Source organism: Oxyura jamaicensis, chromosome 7 (assembly GCF_011077185.1).
Source record: "Oxyura jamaicensis isolate SHBP4307 breed ruddy duck chromosome 7, BPBGC_Ojam_1.0, whole genome shotgun sequence".
NCBI lineage: Eukaryota > Metazoa > Chordata > Aves > Anseriformes > Anatidae > Oxyura > Oxyura jamaicensis.
In genome coordinates, this window is record NC_048899.1 from 16,417,535 (window position 1) to 16,435,383 (window position 17,849).

The 17,849-nt window shown below is 39.9% G+C and overlaps 1 protein-coding gene across 3 annotated transcripts; it reads left to right on the plus strand.

The window, feature by feature from the left end:
* Nucleotides 1-1,047: 1,047 nt before the first annotated feature.
* On the plus strand, nt 1,048-16,201 carry TMEM237 (transmembrane protein 237). 3 transcript variants are annotated; one of them, XM_035331091.1, is made up of 13 exons: nt 1,048-1,135; nt 3,564-3,595; nt 4,561-4,571; nt 5,087-5,143; nt 6,737-6,850; nt 7,107-7,221; nt 7,910-8,070; nt 8,660-8,783; nt 9,797-9,988; nt 10,924-10,997; nt 11,507-11,600; nt 11,837-11,958; nt 13,832-16,201. In XM_035331091.1, the coding sequence occupies exons 1-13, from the start codon at nt 1,106-1,108 to the stop codon at nt 13,897-13,899; spliced, it is 1,194 nt and encodes a 397-aa protein (XP_035186982.1). In that variant the 5' UTR covers nt 1,048-1,105; the 3' UTR covers nt 13,900-16,201. The 3 variants fall into 3 exon arrangements, with proteins under 3 accessions (XP_035186982.1, XP_035186983.1, XP_035186981.1); XM_035331092.1 differs by lacking the exons at nt 1,048-1,135; nt 3,564-3,595; nt 4,561-4,571 and adding an exon at nt 4,612-4,782 and having other exon boundaries at nt 11,842-11,958; XM_035331090.1 differs by lacking the exons at nt 1,048-1,135; nt 3,564-3,595; nt 4,561-4,571 and adding an exon at nt 4,614-4,782.
* Nucleotides 16,202-17,849: the final 1,648 nt, after the last annotated feature.

A 17,849-nucleotide genomic window follows, 5' to 3' on the forward strand; every position in this document is an offset into this window, starting at 1 on the left:
ATCCAGTAAAGGATGGAGATTCTCCTTTGTCCTCCTTTTTGTGTTGATGTATTTATAAAAGCGTTTTTTGTTATCTTTAACAGCAGTAGCCAGATTGAGCTCCAGATGAGCTTTGGCCTTCCTAATTTTGTCCCTGCACAGCCTCGCTACATCCTTATAGTCCTCCCTAGTGGCCAGCCCACTTTTCCAAAGATTATAAACCCTCTTTTTTCTCCTAAGCTCAAGCCACAGTTCTCTGTTCAGCCAGGCTGGTCTTCTTCCCCGCTGGCTCATCTTTGGGCACATGGGAACAGACCGCTCCTGCGCCATTAGGATTTCCCTCTTGAAGAGCGCCCAGCCTTCCTGGACCCCTCTGCCCTTCAGAACCGCCTCCCAAGGGACTCTACCAACCAGTGTCCTGAGCAGCCCAAAGTCAGCTCTCCGAAAGTCCAGTACAGTGGTTTTACTGGTTCCCTTCCTGGCCTCGCCAAGAATAGTGAACTCCACCATTTCGTGGTCACTCTGCCCAAGACAGCTCCCGACAATCACATCCTCCACCAGTCCTTCTCTGTTTGTGAAGAGAAGGTCTAGCGGGGCACCACCCCTGGTAGGCTCACTAATCAGCTGCGTCAGGAAGCTATCTTCCACTTTCTCCAGAAACCTCCTAGACTGCTTTCTCTGGGCTGTGTTGTGCTTCCAGGATATGTCAGGGAAGTTGAAGTCCCCCACGAGTGCAAGCGCTGAAGATTTCGCAACTTCTGTCAGCTGCCTGTAGAACTCCTCATCCGTCTCCTCGTCCTGGTTCGGCGGTCTGTAACAGACCCCGACCAGGACGCTAGCCTTGTTGTCCCTGCCGATCCTAACCCAAAGGGACTCGATCTTTAACCGAAAGGGACTCGATCTTCGCTTGTGGCGTTTATTCCCTGCGTTTCCCCCCCCTCGCCTTTAACTTCATTTCGCAAAGGGTGGCAGTGGCCCCACGGTGAGGGCAGCTCGGTCCCCGTGCTTTCCCTGCTGTGCCGTGGGCTTTCCCCGCACGGTGGCGGCACGGGCGGGCCGCGGCGTGGCGGAAGCGAGCTCCGGCCCCTCCCCGCGGCGCCCCGGGAGACCGGCAGCGGGCGCGGCCATGGCGGCGCCACGGGCGGGCCCCGACCGGGTGAGGGCGCCGTGGGGCCGGGGCGGGCGCGGGGCGGCTCTGCCCGCGGCAGGGGATGGGGTGCTTCCCTGGGTGGGCGGTGGGCGGCCAGGGGGCCGGGGCTTCGCCCGCCTCCTCCGCCTGAGTCCGCGGTGCAGTGGGGCCGGCTGCTCGCACCGGCGGCGGCTGGGGAAGGGCCGGCCGCGGGCGGCAGCGGTGCCCGCAGGGACGCAGAGGCGGGAGGTGCGGTATGGCGTCCCCGCTCTGCTGCTCCCCCCCGCCGTTGCCCGCCTCGCTGAGGGCGTGAGCAAAGGCTTCCTTGTTGTTTTCGTATTCTCCGTCGCATACGTTGGCAAGGAAAGGTGCGCGAAAAGCTTTAAACCCATAGAGAGCGGTTACGCGTTCTTAAATCTTCGAGTTTGAATGACTGCCCCCTTGGTACCCCTGAGGAGAGCAGCTTCCATCACCGCACTCAGAGCAAATACGCCTGCTTGGTGCTGTTTTATGTGAGCTGAACTTGAAAGCAAAGGTGTTTTTTGCTTTGCATCACTGAACAGACCACGCGGGGAGCTGTGTAGATTTTTTTTTTTTTTTTTTTCCTGAGTGAGAGTTCCCAGGCTCGGTGCCACCTGCCTGTGGCTCCAGCAAACCCAGTGAGGCAGCGAGTGTGTGCTTTGTGGCAGGATGGTCAGCAGCTCCTGTCAATAACAAAACATCCCTGGAAACCTGCACCCAAACTCACCTTTTCTGTGGAGTTTGCAGTGAGTTCCTTCAGATTCTGAGAAACTGAAAACTTAAAGGAAATAAAGCTCTTATTTGTGTGGCAAAGTCAGGGACTTTCATACAGGTGGGACAGATGAGTACTAACCGCTAGCTGCTTGCATGTGATTTCCTTTGTTGTCAGAAATAAATGATACAGAATTTCATTTTCTTTTCACTTGTTTTGCAGAAGGTAACTGAGCAGAGATGCACCACTGCACAGGCAGTGAGTGCTGCATAAAAGCTTTCAGATTTTACTTTTTGAAAATACCAAATATTTTAAAGAATTCGTAATCACTACCACAAAAATGTAGGAACCAATAAAAGCAATGAGCTCTGAGCTTAAATTTTATCAATATTTTTTCTCCCTTATTGTGTGCCCGTATGGTGAGAGCAGTGCTGGCCACTTTGCTGGATGCTGGTCAGGGTGTGCCACTGCCTGTGTGTGTGAGTAGCACTTGCTGTCAGTCTTCAGCATGGCCAAAATCCAGGTTAGAGACTGGAGACTTAATCCTGCAAGTGCTTCCTTACACGAGGTGTTTCATTTGTGTAAGGTAAGCAATCCTAGTAGCGCTTGCTCACTTGAACATTCACCAGCATGTGGAATCATGGCATTCAGTACAGGCACCATTTAGGACATTTTAGGACATACTCTTGCTGCAATGGAAAACTCCCAGAGCAAACTGCAGTCATTTCAAACAGGAGTAGTACTGGACCCTAGCCCGGGGGCACGAAGGTTCACATCCAGCTAATCCTGGCTGCTAGAAGCTTATTTTTAGTTCAGAATTAGCAGAGGTTCAGCGTGAGCAGCGTCAGGAGTAGAGAACTGTTCACAGTGCCTCTTGCAGGGAAGAGTTTCAGATGATATGGGAAAAAAACAAGTGGTAAGTTTTTGGATCCTTGAGTCTTGCCAGTTGTACAGTCTCTTTTATTTCTGGTATCAACTGAATTTTTGGAACGTGGGAAATACTTTTTCTGTGTACCTCTTAAATATAATTATATAATGCAAAATCTGAAAGTACCTTCCTTTTCATAGGTGAGGAAATCATCCAGCGTAAGAGTTGTAGATTGTTAACACAATATACTTGATTTTAGTTATGTTTAACCTCTTGGTAAATATTTGCAAAGTTCCTAAGTCTTTTCTATAAATAAGGTTATTTTATATATTTTTTCTTATAATTGAATATTGTTTTGTTCTGAATTTACAACTTCACTAATAGAAAATACGCCGTTCGTGATATACGCTGTGCAAGTGTATCAATTATATAAGTTATTGCAGTATTTTGTTATTTAAGTAAAATGACTGGCAAGCTGTACCGGTGAACACAGTACCTTCTATGCACAATATTGGAGTGAGGTTGAAATGCAAGCTGCCCCTCACACACAGCTGTTAGGCGAATGTCCCCAGTGCAGTGCCCATCAGAACTGTAGTAAGAACATGTTTTTCCCGTGTTACGCTGTACACGTCTATGAAACAAGTCCACCAGGAGTTTCTCACTATCTACGTGTGCACCTGATTATGTATGAGGTGCTTAGAATCTGGTTTCAGAAGCATAGGTAGCAAAACACATTTGGTATGTTCAGACCATATCTGGAAGGAGCTGTTTTCTGTGAAGTGCTTTAACAGGCGCTCAGAAAAGAGGTGGTTTCACGCTGACAGAAGCTGACTTTTGTCTCTTTTGTCTTTCAGTGCCCCCCGCGTGCCCTCCCTCCAGTGCCAAGGTAAGGTCAGGTCATTCTATGGAATTGATCATGGTTCTGTACTGCTATGTTTTTAAAGGTAACGAAATGAAGAAAAATGAGTTTAACAAGTATCTGCGTAGCCATAATGGCTTTAAAAATGCTTGCTTTACTTGGTACTTTGTTGTTCCACAATCCCTTACAAGGAATACAAAGCATTTTAAAGTTTTACAGAGGCTGAGAAAATTTACTGTATTATCTCTTTTTTATTATTCAGAGGTAAACTCTTTAAAGAGATTTTGACAAATAGCAGCTTCAGTTTTATTAACATCTACTTCAGTGTCACTGATGTCCTTTCTTTCGATTTCTGATTCCTTTACTTGATCTTTGCTTTGTTTCATGTTCTGTAGTTTATTTAAATTACAAATCCTTCATGAGAGGATTTTTTGAATTCAGACTAAATATTATTAAACGGGGTTATAGGCGTCTATCGCTTTTACATAGTATAGGGAGAAATTTGGGATTTTTTTCCAGCATCCTAATGGGCAATGTGTAAAGAAAGGCAATTAAATAGTTTTTTTATGGTGTGGTATGTGAGATTCCTTCCAAGTGCCATAAGGCAAATGTGATATTTTGACAATGTATAAAGACAGCGTGTTTTTAGTAATGTGTGTTCAAATGTTTCATAACTTCATTTGTCAGTTTGTTACATACCAAGCAGTAAGACGAATTTTAATTATCCAGGTGATTACAGCTTCTAATCTGATCTACAGCTAGACAACTGAGAAACTGTGCACAAAGTGTTGAGTCTTGATGATTGCTTTGTACACCTAACCCTGCTGTACACAATTGCTCATAAAAAGAAATGGGGATGAGGATAAGAAAATTAATAATAAAAAGTAGTGAGAATGTCAATCTTGTGAATTGCAATTGATTCTAAACTAACTTTCTTCTTACGTTTGTTCCTTTTACACTGCTCTTCAACACCTTTCTTCTTAAATGTGAAGTGGAAACCAGGGTGAGTTATTCTGGCAAAAAAGAGAATCGTAAACATCAATAGTTCCTTCTGGTGTCACTTCACCCTCTCTTTAAAGATGGGTCCTTATGCTTTTCCTAAATTCAGGCTGACAATTATGTAAATTGCATGGATACCTGGACTACCACTGTGAGAATTATCTCGTATTTTTCTTTGTTCTCATTACTGATTTCTATCTCCATATGGAATCAAGGTAACTGGAATGTTGTCATTGTGCTCTAACAAGATGTTTATTCTTCAGAGCGTTATTCAGAATATTTCAGTTTTTCATTTAACACGTGCATATGCATATCTAATCTTAGTCGCACTTAAGACAGATTTCCTATCTTGTTTTCCTACTGTCTGCTATACCCTAACTGCTTGTGTGAATTGGTGAATTGTCATCTTCTCTTGTAAAAAGGGCTACCTTTCTGAACTTGCAATAGTATGACCCCTAAAAAAGGGAAATGGAGGTTTCTCCATGCTGTGTAGCTAGACTTACGTTTTATGTTCTGCAGATGAAATTCCACTCAGTCGTCCCAAAAAAAGAAAGCCCAAAGGAAAGACTCCATTAGGTAAGGTCCTGTCAAGACTGAAAACTGGATTTGTAATCCTGGGTGAGACCTGCACTGTAGCGAAGCTCTTGGCAGATGCAGTCTTGTGCTGGTTTTGAATAGTGTTCTTCTCATCTAATATGTAGTAGATTTTACGTTGTACATCCACATTTTTTTTTTTGCCTACAGTGCTGTCTTTTTAGAACAAGTCTGTAATGCTAACAGAAGTAACTTCAGTCCTTCTCTTTTTCCCTAGGTCCATTCTCAGTACTACTAACAGAGCAAATTTTGATACTGAACTGAAAAAATGCTTTAATGTTTATTCCTCTTACTTTTTCCTTTCTAACATTTTTTGATATTTCACTAAATAATCACTTCCATCTGCAAGCTGCTCTCAATGTTGAGTGTGTTAAGTGCTTGAATTTTTGAATCAATTTAAATGAAGTTCATTTAACAAATTGTCTCAAGAAGTCCTAGGCCAAATAAAGTTATAAGTTGACTGTTCTATTATCTTCTGAGTGTTGGAAGTCTGAAATATGACTAACACTAGAGCTTTGTATTTTTACAAGAAGTGGATCTGCTCAATAAAGATGTCCTTTTAAACAAAATTACAAGCCTGATCTGTTTTGATAATGCAAAATGTTTTCATAGAATTTACTAGATTTCTGTAAATCAGTTGACTTGGGACCATGTGATGGTTTGATAAGTAAACCTTTGTTTGATTAAAAGGGTATATAATGGCAGACTCATTCTAAGACTGTTGAATGCAATAAGTAGAGCTGTTGCTAGCAGGGCTTCCCAAGGATCAAGTTTTGTGAATATTTTTTAGTAAGCTGAGGTATGGCCAATTGACTTTGGCCATTACTTTGCTGGTTAATTTTGCATTTTAGCACAGTAAAACTCTATAAAAGGTGGAGAAAACTGTTGCTTGAGGTGAAAACAAAGGTAGATTCAGTTGTTATTGATAATAACTGCAGTACTTGAAAGTACTATAAAAAGGCTTTTCTTTCTACATCAAATGATGCAAATTGATGCTACTGCTGCTAGAATATTTGATGAAATTTCGTGTTAACCTCTCGTGGAAATTTAGTTCCTACAAAGCACAGTAATTCTTCTCTCAGACTGGAGTAAACATTCTTTTTTTTTCCTGCTCCTCCTGTATTCTAGGGCTGTTTGTTTAAAAATTAATTTGAATTTCCATTTTTACACTAATTTGCCTTAATGTTTATCTGTCTGAGTGAATCAGCTTGTAACAAGCTGTTAATTTTTCTGTCCTTTTCAGTATTATCTTTGCATAGAGAAAGGAAAATTATAGAGGAATTGCTCTTTCCTGTGTTAGATTCCATTCAGTCAGTCCTCAGTTATATACCCAAATTTGAATCATGCTACTTCTTGGATACTTAAATTTCCTCCTGGCATGAAATTGTCAGGGTGAAATGTGTTGTGTCTTATTACCATGTTTGCTTCCCAGCTCTTATATTTACTGGCTAATACATTTTCATCAGCTGTAAGCTGAGCAAACATAGATACTCTGCAAAATATAGCAAGTAGCAACTTTTTATTACTGTTCTCAGTGTAAATTGAGGTTGCTGGAGCTTTTCTTACACTTTTCAGATGGCATTGTCCAAGCAACTGTTCGTCGGCAGTCTGAAAGCAGTGAGCCCCTAACTCCTGAACCTCATGATGTCCCTCCTCAGAGGAAACGTAAAAAGAAGAAAGTGCCTCCTGGTATGTGAAACAACTGTAGACTGAAAAATATCAGCAATAGAAATATGATTGGCCAACTTGCATTTTGGTTTAAAACATTTCAAATCAGATGCTCTTGTAACAGTTGGAGGTAATCTGAGTGAATGGTAGCTGAAAGTTTCAGTTTCTGATTTTAGATTCTGTGCTTTATATAATAACTATTTATGCATTTAAGTGAATGTATTTTCAGTTCTATGAAAGCTATTAAATTTTCATGTGTCTTATTTTAAATCTTCAGATTCTGAGACCTCTTTTACCCAGCAGAATGTTGCATCCTTATTTCAGAATGGAAATGGCATGGATATTCCTGAAGCTGAAGAAACAGTGATCCGTAAACAGAGAAAAAGAACAAAGTGAGATGAAACTAGTATAGCTTATGATTTGAGATAACTGTGATAGTGAAAATGGCTGATTAACATTTTACTGTGTCACATTACAAAGATGGCCATGATACCATTCGGCTTGTAAAATAAATTGTATTCATGCAGTCCCTTCCAGGGCTAGGATCTAACTTCCTTCACTTGTTTGATTTATGCATTCCTGGGTGCATTACAGTTCAGAATACATTAGCTTGAGCCTAGTGTTTCAGTCACATACCTGAAAAATTAAAATGTATAACTGCATACTTTCATTTTTCTATTTTTTTTCTTAATTTGCTGAGAAACGACTGCTTTCATATCCTTCTTAATTGCCTTTTCTCCAAAAGCCACGACTTTAAAACATTTTGTTCACCTTTCCACCACAAGCATCCATTCTCTTGGCCTTATATTTAGTTTGTATGTATTTTTTTAATTGTTAACCTCTTGATAGGTATTTCTTCCCACCTTAGTGTTTTGACACAAGAAGGTATCTAAATCAAAATAAATAAATAAATAAAGTATTAGCTTTATGGTTTTAGTTAGCTAACTCCATGATAACTTTAGTCCTTTTAATCGGTTCTTGTCAGTCAAGTTAGGCATGTTAAATGTTCATAGGAGTCTTCAGCTTTTAAATTTTACTTCTTGTTATTTTTCTGCTCCTTTGTATGTCCTGTGATAATAGGAAACCTCGGCCAGCAGAAATGCACTGTTCCAATGAGCTGGAGGTGGAGGAGGAAGACATCATTGAAGATGAGCACAGAAAGAGCCCAGATCAGCAGCCTGTGTTTGCTGCTCCCACTGGAATTAGCCAGCCTGTTAGCAAGGTGTTTGTTGAAAAAAATCGTAAGTGCATCTTGTGATTTAAGTAATTTAAGGAAATTCTTGCAATTAAAAAATGCATAATTGTATTGAAAATCCAAGTATTGCACTATTGGGAGGAATTTAAAAACTAAGTATTCAAGAAAAAAAATATAAGTAAATACACATTATAATTATTCAACAGTGAATGTTACTGTTGTTCTGCTGGCATGTTTAGTTGAATTTTTGAATTCTGTGGAAGAAAAAGGCTGTTTGATAGTACAGGACTGAGCTCATTTAATTTAACATTGTCACAGTATATTGAGAAGGAAGTATTTACTGTATTTCAAAAAATCTTTCAACTAGAAGATTTTGTTTGTTTTGTAGCAGGGAATGCTAAGTAATTACACAAAGTGTGCTGCACATTTGTAAATCCATAGCCTGATCTATCAGGGTATATCACACTGACAAAGGCATCCTGATATGAATGTAAGCTGACATAGGCTAGGAAGTGAGGAGAAGAAATCTGATAGAAATTGTGATACTTTTTCACATGAGGAAGTTCAAGCGTTAGTATGGAAATGATGGATGAAGGTAAGAGTAGTCTCTAAAATTAATTTCCTCATCCATCTAGGGCGTTTTCAAGCAGCTGACCGTGCAGAATTGATTAAAACCACTGAAAATATCAATGTATTTATGGATGTGAAGGCTTCGTGGACCACTAGAGATGTCGCCCTCTCAGTACACCGAAGTTTCAGGTGATAGATTAACATTTTGATGTAAATAAGCAGTCTTTCTTCTTCTTCTTCTTCTTAAGAAGTTAGCTCCTTTTTCCTATCATTGTGATATATCTTTATTTCTTTTGAATATTTCTGATAGGTGGCAGTTGGGGATGCAACTGGTATAAGGCTTTTCAGTCCTTTAGCTGTTTTTCCTGTTTCTAGTCAAGATGCCACATGTGAAATGCAACATGTAAAAAGAACAACAAGCTGGAGCCAACTAAGAAGGCTGTATTGCAAAGATTCCGATAAAATCTGAATTGAAAGAGACTAATGATAACAGAAATACTGGGGACCTACCAAAAAAAAAAACATGTTGTGAAATGAGATTCACCCATTACCTACAATATGACCAGAATGAAAATACCTGCATTGAGATGGTTTCCAGTGAAAAATCCTGGTTGGTGAAAAGCAGGGAGGAGTGAAAATTGACTGTGCATAAGTTTGCACACAGTAGCAAAAAATGAATTTTTATACAAGTGGTTGTGTTGTGATACTGAATGGGAAGATGATATCCATTTTCATATCTCTGATGTCTTCTACTTGGAAACCTCTGCTTGCTTCTCAGCTTTTTGTTAGCAAGGAGAGATGACAGCTTGAGGAAATTCTGAAAAGGCTGACACTCAAGGACTGATTAAGAAGTCTTGTATAGCTGAAAGGGGCAGTGGTCTTGAGTAGCCACAGGTAAAATGGAAGAGTGTGTGGAGATAAAGTATTTGACTCCTGGAGCAGTAAAAATGGGAACTAGCAATAGGATCAGTGAAAACTGTTTTTTCTTGGTTGACCGCTCAGGTGCTGGTGCAGTCTGTCAAGGGAGGAAGCATAAGTCCCAACACTTAGAATTTTTAAAAGTAGATCTGAAAAAAACGCTCAGAAACCACCTGTCATGGCAGCAGGGTTGAAAGGGTGGATTCATAGGCCTTTTGCATCTCTAGTTCTTTATTCTTTAATTCAGGGCATTAAACTTTTCTAATGTTCTTTTCTCCATTCAGGGTGATCGGACTCTTTACCCACGGCTTTCTTGCTGGGTATGCTGTATGGAACATCATTGTTATCTACATTTTGGCAGGAAATCAACTTTCCACAGTTTCTAACCTGCTCCAGCAGTATAAGACTCTAGCATACCCAGCTCAAAGTTTGTTCTACTTGTTGCTGTCTATCAGTACAGTCTCAGCCTTTGATAGGTAAAATCTGTTTGTATTTGAAAGGCATGTGTAATTTGTATGCAATATGTTCTTTCCTCCTTTGTCTGGCACATTTTGATCTGCTGTTGATAATTTAATGTGATACACTTGGAGAATGATTTTACACATGGCTGGCTGTATAGTTAAGAGGTGTACTTTTGCATTCAGTCTTATGTTACTGATTTCTGTCCGTTACCTGCTGACTTATATCAGTGTGCTCATGCTGTCTGTGTAATCAGAAGGTGAACCAAGTAGGAGAGCTGATGGTTTTTGTGGGGCAGAGGGGTGGAGAACAACTACTGTTTCTGTTACTTTTCATGTGAATCTATTCCCTAGCTAGGTTTGCAACATAGCTTTATAAACAGTTTTCCCAGCTCAGCTGGGGTTTCTTGAGCCTTATGAACAGAAAGATGAACAAAGAGACCATAAACAGAATAGTTTCATAGGTGTTTCTTTTAATGACAGTTTTTTTCCACGGCAGCATGGTAAGCCAGGAGAGGAGTCTGTTTTATGGAAGAAATGGTGTCTTTTTTTCAATGAGTTGTGGCAGGGAGGAGGCCTTGTACCAGTGTAAGCTTTGTAAGCAGTTACATTAGCATAACTGAGTTTGTTTTGGGGACACTGAAATGAATGCAAGGATTAGAGAGAGCGCAGATCTCTCCAGATTCTCGCTGTTCCAGAAATGACTGCAGTGAGAAAGCTACAAAACTCAAGGACCATCCTCCTTAGTTTCAAACTTTCTTGGGTTTGGCACAGTAAGGATCATTGCACATGTGTGTGCAATATAGTTGTGTATTAAGACACTGTAATAGAGATAGAAAAAGGTATCTCAAAAAAAAGTTAAAAGAACAATAGAATACTGTTAGAGGGTCAATATTATTATCCTTTTGGGCTGTATTAATGATTTTTTTTTTTTTTTTTTTTTTTGTAATCAGGATTGATTTGGCAAAAGCATCAGTTGCGCTGAGGGGTTTTCTTACCCTAGACCCAGCAGCAATAGCTTCATTCTGTAAGTATCCTGAAGTGGATAGGAAGTTGCTCAGAAGAGAAGGTAACTGGAGAAATCCTACATTCTATTTGCAGTAAATTTTTCCTTCATGGTTATTTTCTGCTTTAGAATAGGTGACTTGCTAAGTAGCTGAAAATAGCATTGAAGGGCTGTAAACACTGCATATTTTTAAAGCATTTCCAATAGCATTAGTGGGACTTTTACTGAAATGGTTCTTTTCCCAGTTTTGAATACAGAACACAAAAGTAGCAAAAACCAAAATCATAAGATGACACCTTTGACGTAGCTGATAGATTGCGAAAGTGCAGAAGCCAGACTTTGATGGGTCAGAATTCCCAGATTTGGGGAGAATGCTGAAGAAGAGAGAAAGAGTTCAAAGAGGCAGCATCATTGGAAGCAGTGATGTGAAAGGAAAGAAAATGTAGTGATAATTATCATGTCATGATAAGACAGCATTTTTTTGTTTTGTTTTGCTTTATACCTGACATTGCTAATTCCATTTCTTCCAGTGTACTTCACTGCTCTTATCTTATCCTTAAGTCAGCAGATGACATGTGACAGAATTAACCTCTACACACCACCTTCGGAAAACGGCAGCATCTGGTAGGAAACCTAATAAATTACTTCTGTGAGCTAATGGGGTTTCTTAGCTGAGTTTCTGTCTTTGCAATCCACTTTCCTTAACAGGCTTTTGTAATGAAAGACCATCAGGATGGTAGTAGTAGCTGTGTTTTTACACCTGGCTTAGCAAGTTGTTTTTTATGATACTCTACTGAAATTATTGCAACACCTATGTACTGGTGTGTAACCTGACTAATTGGTTGATGTACTTTTCTCAGGATGGCAGGTACAGAGGAAGAAATTCTTCAGCCATGGATTGTGGTGAATCTGGTAGTGTCTATTCTAGTTGGGGCAAGTTGGATCTTCTTGTCTTACCGACCAGAGCTAGACCATAGTGAAGGTAGGAAATACTAATAGGCTAAATGTTGTTTTTTCGGGCTTTTATCAGCTGTGATCTGCATTGGGCGTTCAGGACTAGTCCTGAGAAATGTTGTGACTGAGGAACTAGCAACATTTAAAAGCAAGTGCTTCTTAGGATGTTCATGTTTGTGTGTGATCTTCTAAAGAAGAAGCGGTTATTAAAAAGGAAGGAAAAGCCTTGTTTCTCCTGGCTGTTTTTTGAAACTTGAGAGTATTTGTCTTTTCTTCTTAGAAAAGAAAATTAATTCTAACTTTAACAACAACAAAATGAATGTTTGAAGTATATTTATTCTATTTCTGTTTTAGAAAATTCTCCAGTGTTACTAATGCTCCTTTTGCAAATGCTGAGTGCATTTTGAGTTCACCTGTGTTCTGTTTTCAACAGAACAATGCAGTAGTTTTGGGAACTCCCAAGCTTTGAAAAGTAAAATTTGAGCTTGCAGAACAGGAATCAAATGAGGAGTACTTGTGGTCATGGCTGGAGGAGGGGGCAAGCAGGTCATCCCCTTTCTTAGAAGCAACTTTGCTACATGCTGAGCCTTCTTCCTTTTGTTGTTGGAGCTTGGATCCAAAAGGTGTATCATTACTAAGCTTTCCTATCAAATGCATGCAGCCTGTGACTTCAATCTGTGCTGTACACACAAATTGTGAGTATTAGCTGTAAGTCAGCTCATACCAAAGAGCATCATGAGTTGAAGAGTTTGTGTTTGGGAGGCCAAAGAGGATTAAATGTGCTTCTTCAGATTACTTTAGAATTTTAATTTACCAATTCTTTACTTCAGTTGGCCCCAGTTACTCTGCTTATTTCTAATAACTCAATTACTTTTTTTTTTTAAACAACCCTGGTTGGCAGCCTTTACAGTCATTGAACATATTTTTTTTAATAGATGTCTACATTGTATTTTAAGCCATTTAAAAAATAATATAGGCTTATTCAAGGATGGCAGTGGCAGGATTTAGTCCAGTTTTTAATGAGATTTCAGATATTTACAAGTGCCAACAAAGATTAGAAAATCTGCTTCAGAAATTTCAAGAGAAAAATTCTGTTACGATTTTTTCCTATCAGAAATAGTAGAAAAATGTTAATCTACTAAGGGTGGCATAGCAAAAAGAAGTGTGTGAATCTCACACTTGAGTAGCTAAAACTGCACTGTTGCATGTGTAAATTTTTGTGTGATCTTACCATGTTGACAGTTTGTTGGCATACACAGCCTGGTCTATATGCTGAATGTGCAGTTAGCAAGCCAGAAAGTATACCCATGCTGAGGGTGCAGTACACCTTTAAAGGAACCCAAAGAAGAGAAAACTGCCCTCAGCAGCATAGAACTCCACAAGAACTACCCCATCAGCTGCTTAGCATGTCTAGCTGAATTTCTCCACAGTTCCTCACTGCTGATCTTAAGCAGTTTCCCATGCCTGAATTGGTGACAACTAGCTGTGAGCAATATCATTTATGATTCTTTCTGTCCTGGGTTCTAGTGTTGCTAACTTATGCTGGTTTCCATAGGGTGTGAACGGGCTCTAAATGGAAAGCTTCCTTCCTAGTTCTGACACTCTGAACTTCAACAATCCCTCAGTCTACTTTCAGATACCTATTTAAGTGTCCAGGCTGAATGCAGGATGATATTTCCTATGATCAGCTGCTAATGTCATCACTAATTCTGTTAATTAGGAGGAGCAACAATAGTTTTCTAAAGATAGTGGTGGCTCTTCCCATTACTGAGTTGCTGATACTATGACTGGAAAGAAAAGCATGAGGCTTCAGGCAATTCCAGAGAAATTCTCAGGAATAATGAAATTATATCCAGGTAAAACTTTTCCAAGAAAACCAAATTCTTTCCTCTCTCTTTTAGAACTGATGTTTCATGCTGAAATCGAGGAATTTCCCCAGGGAGATATCATACCCAGAGTCCAGCCATAGTGTGGAACATGCACCTTGTAGCTGTAACTAACTGATGGCTCAACACTTGTTGTATTGTAACCATGTATTATAACTTTCATAAAGCAAAATATGTATTTTTGTATTGTACATATTTGATGGATCTTTTATGTATGCTACTTTTTAAATACACAAATGTGACTGAAAATTTTTATACTTCTGCTTTTTTTTTTTTATAAAGTAGATTAGTACATAAAGTCAAGGTGCTTTAGTATATGTTGCTACCTAGACAGCCAAAGGAAATAGATGGAAACAGAAGATCCACTATTTAGTGCTTTTTTGACTGATTTTTTTTGACTCATGCTGATAGCAGTTGAGGTTAAAAAAAGCTAAGAGTTAACAAGCATGGTAAAATAATACTTGGTTTTAATTGTCATAAAAAGTATTTTCTAGACCTAGGGGGTTTGATTGTCAGGGATTTTGATATTTCCTTAAAAGAAAACAATTTATTCTTCATCTTCTTCATTTAGTTCTCTTGACAGAGATGCTGATAATACCAAGTTCTTTCAAGGTGACGTAGGTAAAGGAAACAAAAGTTTTGAAATTCACAGCATTTCAGTCAGGAAATGAATACTTAGATACAGTAGCGTGGTTTTGGTTTGCCAACAAGATGTGTGTCCTGTAATGTCTTGATAGTCAGGTTGCATAAAAATTACAAAACTGATTTCTCCTTATCTTGTATGGTTTGAGCAATAGTGTTATTCTGAAGTGTCTTTCTAAAGAAACTTGAATTTCACAGATGTTAAAAATATTACTACTTCTACCTGTTTTGCTGGAAAATGATTTCTCCCCAAAGGATTTTTGTTGTTTTGTGTTAGGATGAAATTGGAAACTTCTCCTAAACTAAAATTATTAGGTTATGTTATTAAAGCAAAGCAGAAACCCTCCAGCAACCAGTGTTCTGCATAACAATGTAGTGGTAATAGTGGCTGTTGGTGGTTTTTGATGATGACAGTCAATGTTGTTTTTCTTCGGTATTAAAGTGGCAAAATGAAAGCATTGAAGATGTGAATAAATAGATGTCTTGTAGGATGAAACAGTCTTCTTAGTAGACATAGGCAAGAGCTAGTTTGAAATCTATTTCCGAAGCAAATGTCACACAAAACTAGTTGTATATTTTATTTAATATGTGTTGAGTTTTGCATTATTTTATTTAATGTGTGTCTGAGATTTTTTATACCCGTTGGCTGTATTCTAGGGCATTCACTTTGTTGTGGGAAGGAGATGTTAAGTTTTTTTGTCAGTTGTTACGGTTCTTAAGTATTTTCACAAAACTGTAGAGCTCAATTATAGCTGGCACTGCATTGTACATTAAAATGGAGAGAGGGGTGCTGCTACCTGCCACTGTAATACTGGAAGTTCTTGTGGCTGTAGGAAATAGGGGATGAGGCGCTACTTAGGGTTCCCATGTAGGTTTCCACCACAGTGGGAAACACACATCACAATTTCTTCAAATGTGGTGTTTACAGAATTACTGAACTCCTGAAGATGAGATTAATAATGGCTTTCTTATTAATGTCTGTGCTGATTGATGTTTGTCATCTTGGCATGATAAAAAGTATATTTTTCCCATAAAGTGTGTAGATTAGACACAACGGTGTTAAGGGATCAAATCAGTGTAGGAAAGAAATTGAATAAAATTACTGTTTGATTTAATTTCTGAAATTATTATTGGGAATTGGCCTCCTAAGTATCCCTTGAACAAAGTAACGTTAGCCAGGAGCCAGATTTGTTCTCATTGTGAAATATAATAGTTTGTTTAGATGGTTGAGCAGGGATTAAATAATTTAACTTAATGAGATCAATATTTCAAACCATTGCCTTTCCATTTTATATTTTTTGGAAGGCCTGAGTATAAATGTATATGAATGAATGAGGTTTGAGTTTTGCCATTTAAAATCACACTTAGGTAAATAACTTGGTGGTTAATCACCTATTTTTCAAGGTACTTTTCATTCCATTAAGCCTCACAATGGAGTTCAACAGTGCTTTTTTGTTGTAGTTACTTGGAAAATTTTAGAACATTTTAAATTTTACAGAATATGTGTTTAATTACAGAACATGCGCTGTAGGAGCCTTAATTTAAATGCTTCTGTGCATTTCCATACCCTTGTTTCTAATGGGGTATTTTTGTGTTGAAAAAATTGAAGAAATGTTAGTGCCATTTTCTTGTTTTTAAGTATCTGAAACAATAACTGATCTGAACTCCTGTTAGAAATGATTGTACTACTACGTACTGTTTCCAAATGATTAGTTTGTTTAAAATAAATCAGTCTTTTTTTTTTTTTTCCTCAATGCTACATTATATATTGTATTAAAGCTCTGAAGATATGATAGGGGAAAATGCTTTTTTCTTTAATTGTGTTGGTGATGATGTAAATAATGGTTTCCTTTTATCTCTACCAGCCAGATTTCTGCTGTTGCACTGGTGTTTTGCATGATCAGAAGTGGTGCTGTGAAATCCTGGGAACTAGCAAGTAGGTTGGCTGATATGTTAATTTCTGAAATGTGAATTTAATCAGTTACTGGGGCTGGTGTAAAGCAGGGAGAATGAAGTGTGGAATCTGACTGCTGCCTTTAACCGCCCGGCTCCTGCTTAGCAAGAGGCAAACCGGCCCCTCGAGCCGAGGCCTTTGCTTCTCAAATGGCTTTTAAATATAAATCCGAAATTTGAAATTTTGATCTAAGAACGAATTGGAATTTAAAATTCGGTTAAGTTCCCGTTGCTTGTTCCTTTACATGTTACTTTCTCAACTTGAAGCCAGGTGGCGTTAGTGGGAGAAGTACGAACAGCAGCCTCGCGGCAGTTGGGTACCGCTGAGGTGAACGCGGGAGGGTAACGGCAGGGCGCGTCCCGCCAGCGCCTAACGGCCGGTGGCGGCGGGGCCGCCATTTTGGGCTCTGCCTGAGGGAGGCGGCGGGGCTGCCTGCGCCCCCCCGGCGCTCTCCGTCTTGTCCTTCCTGCCCCGGGCAGCCATCGCTGGTGCCCCTCATCAGCGGGCAGGAAGGGGCCGAGTAGAAGGCGGCCCGTCGGCCTCCGAGGTGTGGGCGGTGCCATGGCAGGGGAGGAGCCGCCTCGACGGGCCGCGAGGAGAACCAATTGATTACAATTGGGAATGATGATTTCTACAGGGACCTGTGTAAACCTAGCATGCATTCCTTCATCCTATCACACATGTCGGGGTAGGTTTAATTATTTTAATTACTAAATGCTATTCTGCTATGTAATTATTACCTCAGTTTTTCAGTGATTTCCATCTCCTTAAATTTCTCCTGCACTGTTGCGTCAAATAATTTTTTCTTAGTTTGCTTTGTACTCACTCTTTGGAGGTCAGTCCTACCGAGTGTGTTGTGTAATATTAATTCGCACAAGAACTCTACAACTCAAAAGCAAATGAGTTACAAAGTAGGTATGTGGTTTATTTCAGTGCCAGGCGCATGTGGGATAGCTCCCAAAGGCACAGGCAACAATTCGCTCACTTGCGTTCTTTTATCCCCTAAAATATTAGATATGCATTAAGTTTTGCAACACATCTATGCATATTCATTTCCTAGCTCCGCCTTTGTATTTTAATTATCAGTCGTCCTTCTGCGCTTGTGTAGTACTCTCTGGTGGTCAGGGTTGGGGTCTGTGTTGGGGTATTCAGGGTCAGGGGCTTGGAGTCAGCTCCAGGTCTGAGTCTTAGGGTCAGGTCTGGGGCTCATGGTCAGCTCTGGGTTTGGGGCTCAGAATCAGCTCTGGGCCTTGGGTTCAGGTCCAAAGTGGGGCTTAGGGTTAGCTCTGGGTCTGGGGTCAGCTGGGGACAGCCTCCCCATCACCACCCCTCCCTTCTGTCATTGTGCTGTGGCCTTTGACCACCTTTGCTGCCCCTCCACACACTGCTCCTGCCTTGAGGCTTTCCTGGGATTTGCTTTTCACCCAGTCCCAGGAA

Excerpts from the sequence above, each read along its gene's own strand:
- TMEM237 (XM_035331090.1), top strand. The coding sequence starts at position 4,698 with ATGGATACCTGGACTACCACTGTGAGAATTATCTCGTATTTTTCTTTG. Across the intron at positions 6,851-7,106 it reads AAAGAAGAAAGTGCCTCCTG|ATTCTGAGACCTCTTTTACC; the intron begins GTATGTGAAACA and ends TTAAATCTTCAG. Across the intron at positions 7,222-7,909 it reads AAACAGAGAAAAAGAACAAA|GAAACCTCGGCCAGCAGAAA; the intron begins GTGAGATGAAAC and ends CTGTGATAATAG.